General features: G+C 39.0%; 1 protein-coding gene across 4 annotated transcripts; it reads left to right on the forward strand.

Annotated features, from left to right (window-relative positions):
* Window positions 1-8,544: 8,544 nt before the first annotated feature.
* Window positions 8,545-15,111, forward strand: pygo2 (pygopus homolog 2 (Drosophila)). Of its 4 annotated transcripts, none has more exons than XM_027002328.3 (4): window positions 8,545-8,648; window positions 9,468-9,533; window positions 10,298-10,347; window positions 10,457-15,111. In XM_027002328.3, the coding sequence occupies exons 2-4, from the start codon at window positions 9,476-9,478 to the stop codon at window positions 12,083-12,085; spliced, it is 1,737 nt and encodes a 578-aa protein (XP_026858129.2). In that variant the 5' UTR covers window positions 8,545-8,648; window positions 9,468-9,475; the 3' UTR covers window positions 12,086-15,111. The 4 variants fall into 4 exon arrangements, with proteins under 4 accessions (XP_026858129.2, XP_081553174.1, XP_026858131.2 ...); XM_027002330.3 differs by having other exon boundaries at window positions 8,568-8,648; window positions 9,061-9,533; XM_027002327.3 differs by lacking the exon at window positions 8,545-8,648 and adding an exon at window positions 8,655-9,190.
* The last annotated feature ends 1,338 nt before the right edge of the window (window positions 15,112-16,449 follow it).

The raw sequence follows: 16,449 nt of genomic DNA on the forward strand, positions 1-16,449 counted from the left end.
CAAAGACCTGGACCCAGAACATGTATTTATAAACAAATGTATTTATAAATTTGCTCTTTTTACAACACACATTCTCACAAAGCAGCTTCACAAATGTCCAGATCTCTAATGAGCAAGCCAGGGTCAGCAGTGACGAGGAAAATCTTCCCAATTGGGATTTAGGAAGAAACCTTGGGAGTCAGAGTAGCCACTTCAGTGTAGATGTGGAGCCACACTTACTCCAGTGGGTCTAGGGTGGGCGGGCTATTTTTGAGATGGTGGCATCTGCTTGTCCACTGGTGCCATCAGCACGACTGCTGGTGGCTTCGGCGCGTGCAATGGTGAAACCAGATCATTTTCAAGATGCTTTGTCACACATTAACATGACTAGACCAATGTTGGTATTATCTCTGCAATAGCAGACAGCAAAAAGACAAAAACATGTAAGTTAGATTTGTAAAGCTGAACAACACATGAACAGTTAATATGCAGATATACAGTTCATATACAATACACAAATGCCTCTGATTTCCCATCTAAATCCTAAAAAGATATAGGAGTTACTTCTTGGACCCAAAGCTACAAGAAGCAATGTATCTAATATTATAATAAACTTTTAATGGCTGTTCAGTAACACCCAAATCTGTTATAAAAAGCTTAAGTGTTACTATTGACTCTGAACTTTGACACACATGTATGTGATGTTACTAAAACTGTATATATACATTTATGTACTATTGCTAATCTGAGACATTAACTGTCCTTATCAGATGCAGAGAAATTGGTCCATGGTTTTATCTCATCAGGACTGGATTACTGTAATAGTCTTCTAATTGGATGCTCAAAAAATTTCAGCTCGTACAGAATGCTGCAGTCAGAGTCATAACAAGGGCCAGAAAATCTGACCACATTAGTCCTGTTCTTTCAGCTCTGCAATGGCTAACAGGAAAGTTTTGGATCAATTTTAAAATTCTCTTCTTGACATATAAAATGCTAAATGGTCTGGCCCCACAGTATCTGAGAAAACTCACTGCATAATATAATTGCTGTTCCTAAATCCACAGTCAGCTAATTGTAAGGTTAAACTTTCAAATATAAAATGAAGATGCAGACTTCAGAATTAGTTAAAGAGAATAGCTGGTCAATCTTTTATTGCAAGTTAATGTTAACAAGCATTATTGAGGCACCTTCCACAGAATGTCTAACAGCCAAAGAACCCACATTTTTATACATTGTTCAGAACTGATTATGTATTCACCCCACCATTTTACATACTAGGTTTTGCATTTGCCATCATTACAGCCAAACCATACATTAGTCAACATATGCAAACTGATATTCAACACCCATACCAGTTGTAACCTGTTACCAACACATTCCAAGAGAAGACTTCCCTTAACTTTGTCCTAAAGAAGATTGTTTTTCTGTACCATCCTGAGCCTGGTGGAGAGGACATAAATCTTGCCTTGAGGTCCACCAAAGCCTACCCAGGATCCTTTGCTGAAGCCTGCAGGCCCTGTATGCAAATCATTCTGAAAGGACAAAGACTCTCTATACTACTTTGTTTTACATTATTAATATTTCTAATGCAATGTTGGGCCTCTTTTGCTGGTTAACACTCTTTTATTACCTAATAATCCACCTCACCTACTGCACTCTCAAAATGCAGGGTTTCTCTTAGTCCCTAAAATTACTAAGACTATAGCCAGGGGTACAGTGTTCTTCTATAAAGGTCCTCAGTTATGGAACAAACTTCCAGCATCAATCTGAAACTAAGACACACTCCCAATTTTTAAATCTATGCTTAAAACTTAATCATTTACTCAAGCTTTCAGTTAGCCTTCTGCATATAAAGGTGCAGAGCCTGGAGCCCCAGTCATAGTCTTAATTGATAAACATACACATTTTTAATTCATAATGTATAATATGATTCATAGTGTAATGTGATATCATTCATAATTTATGATATTATTCTTAATATTATTATTATTTACATTTATGTAGCACCTTTCTCATGCCCCAGTATACTTTACAACACATAAACTTTACTTTGTGTCTACGTTCATTTTTGATCAAGCAGAACCTTTAACCTCCCAGTGTCAGTGCAACCTGACGTGATGAAGTGTGACAGAGCAGCCCACAAGAGGGAGCCAGATTTTTGTATTTGAATTGCTAGGTTAGCACTTCATTTCGTACAGATATACGAAAATAGAAAAAGGGGCGTTTCTGAAAAACAAGAGACTGCCATCTTTTCCTAATCACTTCAACCTAGGAACGTGTGAAACTACTGGTAGTACTATTCATTTTGTAATTTGGGTTTATGCACCAAAGAGGTAATTCTTGAAATGTTAAAAACTATAACGTGACTATCATTAGTCTCTCTGCTCCAGAAATAACACCAAGCTGTGTCTGGCCTCCAAACTCAAGAGTCATAACTTATAGAGATGGCCTTCAATGTGAGATTACAAGTCTCAAAAGCCTGTCTATCTCTGTTTCTGTTTATTGTAAATTGGGGGACACCGAGGCTGTCATCACGTTTACAAAATTTAAAAAAAGAAATATAATATGACAATCTTTGACAAAACTTATACAGTCTCACTTTTTTAGTATTTTAGTATTTCTTTATGTTATTTGTATTTTAGAACTTAAAGGGGCACCATTCCACACGAACTACTCAATAGGAACAGAAATAGGAACAGACAAAGAAACTGTACTTTTAGAGGATGTAACCAATTTACCATTTTACAGATTATTTGTTTCAAGCAAAACTAACTGTTTTAGAGTTTCCATATCAATCTGCGTGAACTAAATATGCATGAAATAATGCATATATTTAATGAATCTATATATTTCTCTATATATTTCTCTAGAATATCTATATTTCTCTATGCATATAAATAAAATTTCACATATAGAATATCTATATTTCTCTATGCACCCGTTTTCCTTTTCCTCAGTTTGGACAGAGCACTCTCAACCATTTCACTGCGAGTTATACTGTGTATGACTACGTATGTGACAAACCAAACTTGAACTTGAATCTTGACTACACAGGCATTTTTCTACACAGCTATACCTTATTACTTAAACACCGCTCTTAATATCTATTATTATATATATTACAGCAATGCTCAAAAACATCTATTCAAGTATGCAAATCAAATTCACCCAGTTTAGCATGCAAAACAGCTTTGCGTTATTAGCATGAACTTGCTGCAAGAAGAGCTGTGTGCCAAGAGTGTTGTGCTCTGTGCAACCGTCAGCTGAAAGATAAGGATAATTTAGTGTAAACCTCTCGTTTTATACATTTTCTTCCCCCAAAAATATGCAAGAAATTTCAAAACTGGCTAACAACATGCACATCCTGTCTCCGTAGATTCCCTGTCTCTTATCCTTGTTTAATTTGATCATGTTCTAGTCCTTGTTTATTAGTTTCACCTGTTCCTCGTTTTTATCTTGTGCGTACTCAGCCTGCGTCGTGTTCTCCAAGTTTGTATTTAGCATTGTTTTGTTTTAGCCTGTGTTTTCTCTCTTAGTCTGTCCGTTTATCCTTTTGCATTTCGTGTTCTTTGGACCTGTTCGTGTTGGCTCTTTGACCCTGGGCCGTTATTATGACCATGATTTTGGATTTGCCATTAATAAATATTACTCTTCTCAGCATATACGCCCTCTTCGTTTCCGCTCCGCGTTACTAGTAAATCCACGTCTAGCAAATGCCCTCAGAATCAGTTTTATTTGCCTGGTATACACATGAGGAATTTGTCCTGATGCGGGAGAGGGCAGTGTGAAAGAGACTATCACCCCTGAAGAAGAGGGTAGTATGATGGAGACCATCATTGTGGGGGGTACAATGTGTGTTCTGACAGCTGTGTGAAGGAGCTCGTAACTTTTATTTTACCTCCGAATCTTTAATTATGAAATTGAATGTGGAAACGGAGACTTCAGCAAACAGTAATACCTGTGGGAATAAATGTGTGGCTTGTGCTGATTCTCTTATTAATGAACAGGATTTAGCACCGCAAAAGAGACTGAGTCAGCTGGTATAATTCAAAAAAGCTATAAGCAACAAAGCTAATAGGAAGCTGTAGATTTGAGTGTAGGTTTCAGTGTTTATTTTCATGAGGAAAAGGTAAATTAATAGGTAAAGTTTAATAAATAATTATTTACCAAATTCAAGTGTAACAATTACTTGAATAAAATCTGTTAGTCTAATTTGAGTAAACTCCTTTTAGATAAAAACAATAATAGCTTATGAATGATGGGGAAAGCAAAACATGAACAAAAGTTGTTCTAAAGAATTTCACATTCCAAGTTTAAAGAGTAATTGATTTAAAGAACTATATGTACTCAATGGACATTATGTTGAAAACAAGGCAACAATGAAATAGTTCAAATCACAAAGGTGACGAGGCTGTCACACATTTCGACAGCATGGACCTCATTAAACTTTGGTCTTGTATATGGCACTGGGTCTAAGAAGTGCAAAGCAATGACATTAGGCATTACAATAAAAATGGATACTAAGTTATATCATATAATAAGTATCTAACAGTATTTAATGGTAACAAAAAAGAAGAAGAATATTTTTAAAAGCTTGCCACTCAGATGGTCCATTGGTTGACTTATACAAGGTCCAGTATTTTTGGAGACTTTTTTCTTGCTGGGTTTTTGAATGTCTGGCTCCTTATACTTACAAGGTATAAACAGCTGTGTAATTCAGTCACAAGTTAGTGTTTACTGTTACTGTTAAAAATTTAAAAACTAGACCTTCTCTTGAAATGATCTAATCATGACCATTTGCAGTCAATGGCAGCCAATTTTTCCATATGCAAACGGATTTCCTTTTTTTTTTCCAAAGCTTGAAGCGATTCCAGGTTCAAGCATGATTTATCATGTCATAAAGCAGTGTGAAATCATTATCTTTACAAAATTGACAGTTGTTAAAGACATTAAATAATTTACTTCATTCACTGTTGACTTGAGTGTGCGGTGGCTGGTATTCAAACCCCAGATATTCCATTTGGTTGGCTCATGCTTAAGATGGGGAGTCACCGTGGAAATTGAAATGCTAGCCACTTTGTGATTTTTGTTAAGTTTAATTAATTTTTTTAAGTTTAATTAATTAATTGTAAAATTCAAGTTTAAACATATATTTTCAGAGTCATACATAGGAATAAATATAATTTACTATTTTATTATAAATTTACATTATTTGGTAGTTGATTGGCAAATGTTAAACCTATTAAACGCCTGATGACAATTAATTGCCTGAGAGTGGCCATGTTTTTTGAGTCAAGACCTCATCACTGAGCGTCCTGTTAGAAGTTGACTCCCTGATGCTGCACATCATGTTTTGGCTTGATGTGACCAATGGTTGATAAGAAACAGTTTTGTCCATGTTCAACAATGTTGTCCAGCATTGGCATGTGTGCTCAGATTCATCTGCCCTATCAGAATATCAAGTTTCATGAAGATTGATAAAAACATTGTTGAGATTTAGCTGTTGAAGTAAATGAGCCCTGCCTCTGAGCTGTTGATTGAGATATCACAGCCAGGCTTTATACAAATTTCAAAATGTTTTTGACAATTATTAAGGTTCTTGTGAATTGATTGACACCAGTTTCATAAATATTAGCTGAAAAACCTATTTAGAGTTGCAGCACGTAGTGCTTTTTATTAATATTCTTCTTTTTCTTGGCTAAAATGCAACATGGAGCATAGACTGTAAGGCCTAGAAACAACAAATTTGGCAGGAAGGAACCTTCATTGGCCTGATGATGGCACTATAGTACAGAATTTTTTTTCAATATCTCCTAATCTCTGCCCTAATCTCTGCAACATACATGCAGTGGATGGAGATTGTGGGTTATTGAGGCTTTTTTTGCATACTGGAAGACTAATAATCACTGAAAAAAATTATTTTGTCTGTATGACATACAGTATAGGAGTTATGGACTGGAACATGTTTGGGAGTGCCATAGCAGCACCTATAGTCTGATCAGGCAGCCATTGTGCACATGAGTATTAGGAGAGACTACTACTTATTGACCAAGTTTCATGTTTGTAGGACTCATGGTTTGGTCTGCACGATTCATTTTAAGGCAGAAGAAGAAGAAGAAGAAAAAAAAAAAAAAAGAGCAGCAATTCCAGATCCAAGCACAGTCTCACAAGTCTGACATGAAGCATTGTGAATGTAGAAACCTCCCACCAGGGACTCATGATATTCTGGCTTTGTCCGCAACTTCCTGAAGATGCTGTAGGTTTTTAAGGTTAGATAACTGATAAAAAGTGTTCTGATGAACTGGAAACTTGAATGAGGTGTTTGCAAAGTTATGAAGAATGTATAGACATATAGACTGGGATATCCTGTGCTCTCCATCCAGTCATTAAAGGGCTTGTCATTAAAATGGGAAGTAGGTAATTGTACGCTGTACAGACTCCAGATAGACTATCTGCCTCATACTTTACAAACAATGATTACATGTATGTGTTTAAATTTCTGTGTAGATGTTAGCTAAGTTTCCTTACTTTTGTCCACCTATGGATTTAAACACAAGAAGTGAGATAATATACACAGTAGTTAATTTTACACTGGGTTCAAGCATGTATTCCTATACATAAGACACAAGGGGCTCATAAAGCTTATGAATCTTAGTGTGTAACTGCTTTTTAATTATATAAGATGAATTAATTTAGTGACATATGACAGTAGCTTGGTCTTTTAATTCCCAAACCTATGGTATAGTTTGGCTAATTTTGCTCTTATTTGCATCCATGTTGCAAAGACTTAAATAAAATTTAAAATCTAAGAGTGCACTGAAATGCCCTGTGCAGGCCATTCAGGGTCAACACGGAAAAGCATTACCAGAGTGTTATGGAAATCATGTGCTTAAAGTTTTATGTTGATCTGACTCACTGTTGCTGACTTGTGTCCATTTAAGTAAGAAACCTCAAGGCCCTTGATTGTATATAAAGTTGTACACTGTTAGCCTCCAGATGACAGCAATGTCATAAGTGGCTAAAACCTTGCAGACTGTCATTACATGTGTGTTTCAGTGTTGATGTGAACTACTTTCCTTACTTCTGCCCATTTATGTGTGAAAACACAAAGCTTATAAGCAAAATAGGTAATTCTGCAATGTGGAGCATCCCGGCAATGGATTTGCCTCAAATTTTGCGGTTTTCTTCAGAATGGTAGTGTGAATATATTTCCATTTTGGTCAAAATCACAAAACTATGATAGCATTTTAGTGATATGACTCGTAAAAGTGATATTAGTACTCATTTGATCAATGTGTTGCAGCCACATACAGTCAAAAAGTCAACATTTTTTGGAAAAAAAAAAGTTTCAGACTCTAAAGATTATTTAAAAACCTGATTTGATGTAATTGAAAGAAAACACCAAGACTAATACAAAAATGTTTTGCAAATTTTATATAATTAATGAATGTGACATTTTTGAAAAGCACTTGCAATTGCAAAGTTGTTAGGACTACTGCAAGGAATCTTTTGAACCCAGGCATATGTTGCTAAGTGAAAATATGTAGGAGATATACTTAATTTTTTGGAATAGAGCTCCCTGATGGTCAAATGTTTTGAAACTCTACAGAATCACAGAGAATCCTTACATATCCACAACCTTTATTTTTCATCATGATTGTTCACTGACAAGCCTGTCAAATGGCTTCTGACTTCTGATTGGCCAAGGGTGATCACACTTTTTGACATGTTGGATAATTCTTGTATATTAAATCTAAAGGATGCAGCATGCAAGGTTTCATCTTGATCTGATGTTGGGAAGCTGAGATACAATGTTCTGGGGTTTATAGCGCTCCCTATTGACATACATTCATCAAAATGATTACGACACCCCAGCGTGGTGGGCCTAAACGGCCTATGAAGCTTCAACAAAATTGAATGAAGCATTCATGAGCTATAGGCATATGCATATGGCGACCATATTGTTTTGAAATGACAAAATGTTTTTGATCATTATTGAGGTTCGGACAACACGTAGTATTTTCTCACCAAGATTGTAGTGATCGGGTAAAAAACCTAGGTCTAGTTCACAGTCTGTTTCGCACGTTATGCAAATTGGCAAAAAAATAAATAAATTAAAGCTAAACAGTTACTGATGCTCTTTGTTATGCTTGAGCCACGGAATTCACTGGAAGTGGAATTTTGATTCTAGGCCTTACGGTGCGTTATAGACTGGAACGTTTTTGGGACCTTACAAATTCCAGAAAATACAATAGGGTTCCCAAAACTCAGATAAACGTTTCCGCGCCCTGACATTGTCTTGCACCTGAATCAAAAGTAGTTTTATCCATGGCCCTTCATGGTTTGATCTCGAAGAGTCCAATTCTAAATTTTACGTGGGGTAATAGCAAAAATGTTGACACAAAAATGTTAAATGTTGACACAATATCCATGAACGTTGCCTTATGTTTTGATAAAATATTACGTTTAATATAAAAATATCGAAAAATAGTTTATAATAAAGCTTATGTGGCTTTATTTTATAAAGTTATAAAAACATTCATCTTAGACACCCCCCTCGTTTCCGACATCCAGTGTAGGCGTCTATTCCGGCTAGCCCTCTTTGTCCGGCAGCGACTGTAGGCCATAATAGTCATGGCCAATTTCGCGTTTGAGGATAAATTTTAATTGTAAGTTTATCTGATATTGATTGTTTGTCTTATGACGATTGGTAAATATGAACCAATGTAACGTTTTCGGTCATTTTAACGGGTAGTGTGAGCGACATACCACTTGCAAAGCCTGAGCTAGCTGATTTACTAGCTGTTCGGTTCCAAATAGCTGGCTAGCTAACGCTAGCAATCTTGCGAGTTCTTTCACATAAGACACATTGAATTAAATAACAGGTGAATCGGCTCCTGCTACAAAAACAGGACAGTGTTTCATACTGAATGTGTGCGGGTCATTTTCGCTGTATGTAAACCGATGCATTTCCGCTCATTCTAACCATGCTTTAGCTAGATCTCCGTATTATTTCTTCAGGTGTCTAGCTTTGCTAGCTAACATTTACCCTCTTGCAACACATCTGTAATTGATCATAAGGAAGAAGGGGAGTGTATCACCGATAGCCAACAAAGAGATTAGTTCGGTACATGCTGGTAACTTAAGAGTGTTGCGCGGGCCTCGTCACTTCTTCGTGTTGATGTTCACTAATCCCGGGAAAGAGCAGACGGTTAGTATCGCAACGCAAATAGCTGGTCATGATCATCTGTCTGCCCTGTGGCGAAGAGGTGGAAATGTTTGCTATCTAGAACCCCCGTAACAAAGCGTGGCTAATGAAATAAGAAACCTAACTGTTAATAATTCTGTTAGTAATATTTGGAATACGGCCAGTTTTGGTCGGCTTCTCCTATTAGTGCACTTTAGAGTTTTTACTTGGACCTAAGGAAATATTCGTCAATTATACACTTTTTCTCTATGTGAACGGTGACATGGCACCGCACCGACAGTCATTTTAATGGCTGCCGAATCGGGGAGACTACTGGCGGGACAAGGTCAAGGAAAACGAGGCAAAGGTAGGCAAATGTCCATAAGCGCATCTCCGTGTACAAGCGGAATCCACAGCTCTCGCTGCAAATCTGCCTTTCCTTGTCCGCTCATTCCTGTATGTACGGTGGCCCTGTTTTTCGTGGGATCTGTCTCTGGCTAGTTGTATGTCAACTTGGCGATACCTGTGTGTTTATTGAGCTATAACCGCGCATTCGTGTGTCTGCTCTTTGCATTCAGCTGTTTTCCAACTCGTCATTTATCTTGAGCCTCTCACCCAGGTTAATGTAGGGGATGAATACGCAGCTGAGTGCGTAACTGACGCTTATTTCTAACATCCGTTTTCATTATTTTTTTAACATTAAACATTGCACAGTTAATCGCAACTGTTCACTGCATTACAGTGTTAAGCTTCTTAAAGTGATCGAGTGTTATCTTACACATGTAGTAGTTTAGGGTATATAAACATTTCCAATTTCTTCAATACAAGGTGAATTCTGTAACTCTTACCTGGATCCAGTTTATAATATTGTTAATTGTGCTTAGACCCATAAATGACACGTTATAAATAATGCAGTACATTGTAAGTTAATTGTATGCATAGGGTTAGTCATTTGCATGTTGATTAATTTTTAGCCCAGCACATGAAAAACTGCTTAATCTAAGAGAATAAGCAAACAAACAAAACAAAATGTATTGTTTACAAACTACTTCCAGAAATATTGTCATGTTTCATAACATATTGGCTTTTCTTTGTTTTCTTTCTCTGCCTCATTTTTTCCCTTCTGTTTAGGTTCCCAGATGAAAAGCCCAGAGAAAAAAAAGAGGAAATCCAGCACTCAGGTAAATGTACTACAGAAAAGCAAATTTAAGAAAATAGGATTTAATTGTAATAACTTGATGATTGTTCAGTCAGGCATTCAGCATTTTCATCTCTCTCTTGTGTTTGTAGGGAGCCGCATTCTCCCAGCTCTCTGAGTTTGCGCCTCCTCCAACTCCTATGGTAGACCACTTGGTGGCCTCCAATCCATTTGATGATGATTTTGGCCCTCCAGCACGCCCTGGTGGAGCTGGCGGTCCAGGAAGTGCACCTTTTCTGCCAAGCCCAGGGGCCAGTGGGGGAAGTGGAGGCTATGGAGGGCCTGGAAGAATGGGAGGGAGTATGGGCTTCATGGGTGGACCTGGAGGACCAGGTAGTGGACAGCCTGGGCGAAGACCCCCATTTGGACCTCCACCACCCAACACAGGACCACACCATGCATTAGGATTTGGGGGGATGCCTGGATTTGGAGGTGGGGGAGGTGGTGGTGGAGGTGGCTTTCCTCCAGGTGGGCCCTCTCAGTTCAACATGTCACCTAATTTCAGCCCCCCTATGCACCCAGGACAGGGCTTTAATCCTATGTTATCACCTGGTGGAATGGGTGGTGGTCCTGGAGGTGGTGGTCCTCCTCACCCACGTTTTGGCATGCAGCAGCCTCAGCATGGACAGGGGGGTCATCCGTTCAATAGTCCTCCATTGCCTGGAGGCTCAGGGCCTCGTGGCCCTCCTCATGGCCCAATGAATCCTATGGGAGGTATCCCTGCAGGAATGAATATGATGGGAGGTATGGGGGGTGGAATGGGTGCAGGTAACATGGTGGGAGGACACCCAGGTTTACCAACTCAGGGGCAGTTTACCCCATCACAAGATGGACCCTATCCTGGGCCTGGTACTCCTGGTAGTGAAGAAGGCAAGAACTTTGTTGGTGGACCAGGTGCTGGTCCATCAGGTCCTCCTCAGCCACCCCCTAACCTGAACCCTTCTGGCCCTCCCTCCAACAATGCTACCCCTGGTCCGTCCCCAGCCTCAGTACCTCCGCAGCCTGGAGGAGGATTCCCTGGTCACCCTGATGTTCAGCAGTCAACACCCAACACACCTGGGCAGACCTCTTCTGCTCCTCCACCCAACCCTAATTCCTCTCCAACTGGTCCTCTAAATGGTCCCCAACCTCAACAAGTGCCACCTAATCAACACCCTCCACCAAATTCTGCTGGTGGCCCTGCTCCAAACACTCCATCCAGCCAGCAGCTGCCGACACCACCCAATTCTACCCCAGGCACTGCACCCTACAGTCAGCAGAACAGTGCTCCTGGCAGTGGTCCTATGCCTAACCAGCCACCCAGCACCAACCAGAATAACCTTAATAGCAACAACAGTGGAGGGAACACTCCAGGTAACAACCCTAACCCTCCATCCAACTCAACGTCCACGCCAAACACACAGTCTCCACTTCCCACTGGCCAAGCTCCACCCTCTACTGGCCCAGGTTCTGGCCCCCCAAAGCTGGGAGGGGGCATGGTGTTCCCCTGTGGCTTCTGTCTGTCAGAAGTCCATGATGACCAGGAGGCCATTCTGTGTGAGGCTTCATGTCAGCGCTGGTTCCACAGAGACTGCACAGGCCTGACTGAACCAGCCTATGGGCTGTTGACCAGGGAGAGTGCAGCAGTGTGGGCCTGTGACTTTTGCCTCAAGACCAAGGAGATTCAGGCTGTGTATGTACGCCAGAGCCTTGGACAGCTGGTGGCTGCAAATGAGGGCTGAGGGAGTGGGATTGAGAGGAAAGGAAGGGAAAAGAAAAAACATAAAATTGTGATCAATGCTTTTGAGCCTTGAAATAAAACAAGTAAATGCAAGTGAGCTAATGAAATGGAACAGGGTAGGAATTGTATGAAAAGACCTTAAACCAGTGGAGAAAGTGAATGGAAGACATGGACTGCCTCTAATTCAATGTTACTTCCTGTGTTTAGTTTTCACAATCCACATGAGCACTTTTTGGGCCCCTATTCCTGGATGATTAGGCAAAAAGCATGATTTTTCAAGAATACTATGAAAAATAGTGTTTATGTCTACTACAATCTCCACATTTTTTGTGATATCAACCATTTTATATCAGTGGTACAATTTAGCTAATATAAAGTTGGGGGGGGGGGGAGATTTCTCTTCAGACTGCTCAAATTAAACAAATGCAAACATGACCATGAAAGTGCAAAAGAATATGTTGTCATTTTAAACCAATTACTTAACATCTGCCTTTTGATTTGCCAGTCATTTTTCTCTGGAAAAAAAACAGCTTGTATACCAGCAAAGCACTGACAACAACTCACTACCTCACAAATTTGACAGTTGACTGGTACAAATGCTTGGGCACTGACTGAGTAATATCTAAGATGAGGTTTCCCTACACCGCCTTTCACTTTCTGTGTTTCCATTTCAGTGTATCCAAAAGAAACTAGAACCTTCCTTCACCTCTGAGAAAAATGGTGTGGACACATGTAGATAATGAACATTAGTTACTGTTTTGTCTGTTCATCTTGGGATACACAGGAGTTGTCTAGACACAAAGACCCCTGTTATTTCTACTCATTCAACTTCCAGGTTTTGTCTTGATATACATCCATTTACCATTTTTATTCAAGATTAAACACTGAGATTTCAGTGTTGATGGTTGGCTTTATTGGGTGTCATAACCATATCAATTGTGAATAGTCTTTGGATTGCATGTGAACCAATGCAGTAATTTGTCAGCCATTTTTAATTTTCTTTTACTTTGTTTTTTTTAAGGCCCCCCTGGGCTGTGAAGTAGACCAAATAACAATGAATCAAATATCAGCTTTTATTGCTGTCATTGAGCAAGATGTTTGCTATTCTCTTGTTTCCACATTTCTGTCCAAGTTGCCTTTTCTTAGCAATTAACCCAGTCCCCTTCTTGGTACTAATGTCTGTGCTTTCCAGTGTGCTTACTCTAGTGCCCTCTGTTGGCCAGGATGGTGCAGTAACGTTTGCGTTGGGCAAAAGTCAGGTAATGTTCTGAAAGCTAAATGTTTTTGTATGTGAACTTGGCTTTTTTAATTTGTAGCCTATTGTTGCATTAAACTGGGTTTGACAACCCACTAAACCAAGACATGTAATTTAAAGTAATCTCATTTTCCATTACAAATCTTACATTTAATTAACTTGTAGACAGATGAATTGTGTGACTAATTCTGGTTGTGGAGGTCTGCCACCTGGCAGAGTTTGGTTCCACCTCTAATCTTCACACCTGATCTAATTCATCTTCAGCATCTGGATATTAGAGCCTGGTGTAATGGAACTAGGCGGAGTGATTGCTATCCAGAGTTGTGTATCCCTGGATCAGATTCTGAGATCAGAAGAGGCGCAATGTGGTCGGTTTGTTGAAATTTAGAATTGAATGGTCATAGTAATGAGAATTTCCTGTCCTACATCAAAACTCATAAAATATTAAGATGTCAACACATCTAGCAGATATTAGCCAAATGCTGTGTTGCTGTTAAGATGTAGTGCACACACTATCCATAGATAGATGAAACAGGATGTTTGAACAGAGGTCCTTCAGCTGTGCAAAACAACTTCTTTGAAGTTGGAGCAGTTGAGACCAGTTTATGTTCATAACATTTTTAATAACTACATTCATCCATGGATTCTAAAATTGGGTATAGATCGGTTCTTTCTCCTTAAGTTCCTAACTTAAATGCAGCCATAGAAACAGTTGGCAATGCAGATACATCATTTAATGCAACGTCCATAAGCACTAAAATGCATTGCTACTGAAAGCTAAATCCTTAAAGACTTTTTTGGTTTCTCCAATGTACATCTTATTACACTTCTTGATACTATACAAAATCAAGTTTAAATGAGCTGTTTCCTAAACATTTATCTTGGTCTTGCGTAGAGTTGTGGGAGTCTCTGCTATTGCAGTGGGTCGGGTGGTTGAGATGTTTCTGTGTCCACTGGAGTAGACTGGGTGGTTGCATGGATATGGCAGCACCAAGAAAATTTATGGCATCATCCTAGATGATTTGTGACCAATGAGCAGGTCCATTCCAGCATAGGTATCTCCACAGTAATATGCAAATAATACTACGATGAGGATGAACAGTCCATATTCAGTAGACATGCCACTCAGCAGCATGCAACTCTGGCAGGTTTATCTGGAATATTAAAACTAAAATGGCCAAAAGGTAACCACAGTCCTAGGGGATCTCTGAAACACTGCATTCTACCAACATCAAATCCAAGTGAATGCGTGAAGTGACTGGATGACAACGTCAACATGTCAGATTACCAGAGAAAACGACGACAGCCCAAGGCTCTGCACCTTTGCAGGACAATAGCTTGAGTAAATAAGTAAGTCTTTAGCCTGGGTTTAAGAATTTGGAGTGTGACTTGAGTCCCCAATTAAAGCTGGAAGGTAGTTTTATAACGGACAGGCTTTATATGAGCATGGCTATATTTCTAGGAACTAAGAAAAACCCAGCATTTTGAGAATACATTGGGTATGGCAGGTTACATTATAAAATGGGTTCACTCAGATACTGTGGGGACAGACCATTTATCCTTTAATGTATCAAAGAGTATTTTAAAGTCTGATCAAAATTTATGAGAAGAGTGCAGAACTGAAAGAACAGGACTAATGTCAAACTTTCTATCTTGTAAAGTTTAAGACTGCTGCATTCTGTACAAGTTGGTGTTTATTTAATAACTTTTCAGGGTACCCAATTAGAAGACCATTACAGTAATGCAATCTTGAAATAAAAGCACTGACCAATTTCTGTGTGTCTGTTGAAAGTATATGTCTAATTTACATGGAAATGGTAAAGGCAATGTTAGTAATGTGTGTATCAAGAAATCAAAGAAAAAAGCAGCTGTAGCTTTTTAAATGTGCATGTAACAATCTAAAAAATGTTATCTGTGTATGCCAGATGTACCATATGGATAAAAAACAGTTCCATTTTAGTTCAGATCTGGGAGGGTTCTCAGGTCTTGCATGGAGCAAATTTTATAAAGCAAATGTTATAAAACAAGTTCCACTCATCAAGTGAGAATAAATGCAGCTCTAGATTTGCCCCGCCTAAATGTATTAATACAGCCACTAAATTAACCGGCCCAAAATGATCACTTGTCACACATTCCCCCTCATGCATCACTGCAGGAGTTGACTTTGTATGTCCTGCAAGAGATGTATTCAAAATGCAGCACTTTACTAATTTCATAGGAGCATGTATTTAATTTGGTGGGCAGAAATAAATGTGCCTAAGATAAGGTGGATAGAGTTGTGCAACAAGTGGTGTGACATTTAAAATATGGGGATGCAATGGTATTTTGGATTAGAACAGTGCTAATCATATGTATTTCATAATTGTTGGTATTGTTAATAATAACTATTGTATTTTTGTCCTTCTCTGATTGCCACTGGAAGAGGTTTCATTTATTTGATCCACCATGTTTTGGGTCAAACTGATTAAACTAATCCCATCAAATCTGGACTTTACCATTCTGGCAAAGTGAAGTTTGTGCAAATCAGCACAATGTACATACAGCTGGGGAAAGCCATGCACTGACAGGATGTGATACAACAAGCAGTATTTTTATTATTTTTTTCAGAAAAGAAAAAACTACTACTGCCACAAAACTTGAGAGGCACTTGGGAGAGTTGGTTGTCTTAAGTTGCCTGTGGCCAGACAGTACATTCTGATTCTGTATGACCAAAAAAACAAAACAAAACCAAAAACAAGCAGGGCAGTGTACCACTAGACAGGTTGTTGCATGTACCAGCTTCTACCTCCAACATTGCATTTAGACAATGTGCTGAGAGCCATGTATCAAACTGCTATTTGGTGCCACAGCCATCACCAAAGGTCTGTACTGTGGAGTCCTGTGGGGAAGGGCTGGAGGTTGATAGAAGGAATGGTGTTTCCTATGACGCATGTCAAGACAGCAGCACTTCAAGATGTGCAAGACCTTACCAGTCCTGCAAGGAAGGGATGACCTTGTACTGCAGCCAGATTGCCTTGCAATAGGTTCTGTGAATGTGCCCTAGTATAATTCTGGATGGAAGCACAGTTGCATCCTAAATGTTAGGTCAATCTGTCAAAACAAATCGATCT

This window comes from Electrophorus electricus, chromosome 2 (assembly GCF_041902795.1).
Source record: "Electrophorus electricus isolate QZ-2024a chromosome 2, ASM4190279v1, whole genome shotgun sequence".
NCBI lineage: Eukaryota > Metazoa > Chordata > Actinopteri > Gymnotiformes > Gymnotidae > Electrophorus > Electrophorus electricus.

What these genes read in the sequence shown, in the direction of transcription:
- pygo2 (XM_027002328.3), top strand. Translation starts at nt 9,476, where the DNA reads ATGGCTGCCGAATCGGGGAGACTACTGGCGGGACAAGGTCAAGGAAAA. An exon ending in TCAAGGAAAACGAGGCAAAG is followed by an intron (nt 9,534 to 10,297) that starts GTAGGCAAATGT and finishes CCTTCTGTTTAG; the next exon opens with GTTCCCAGATGAAAAGCCCA. An exon ending in AGAGGAAATCCAGCACTCAG is followed by an intron (nt 10,348 to 10,456) that starts GTAAATGTACTA and finishes TTGTGTTTGTAG; the next exon opens with GGAGCCGCATTCTCCCAGCT.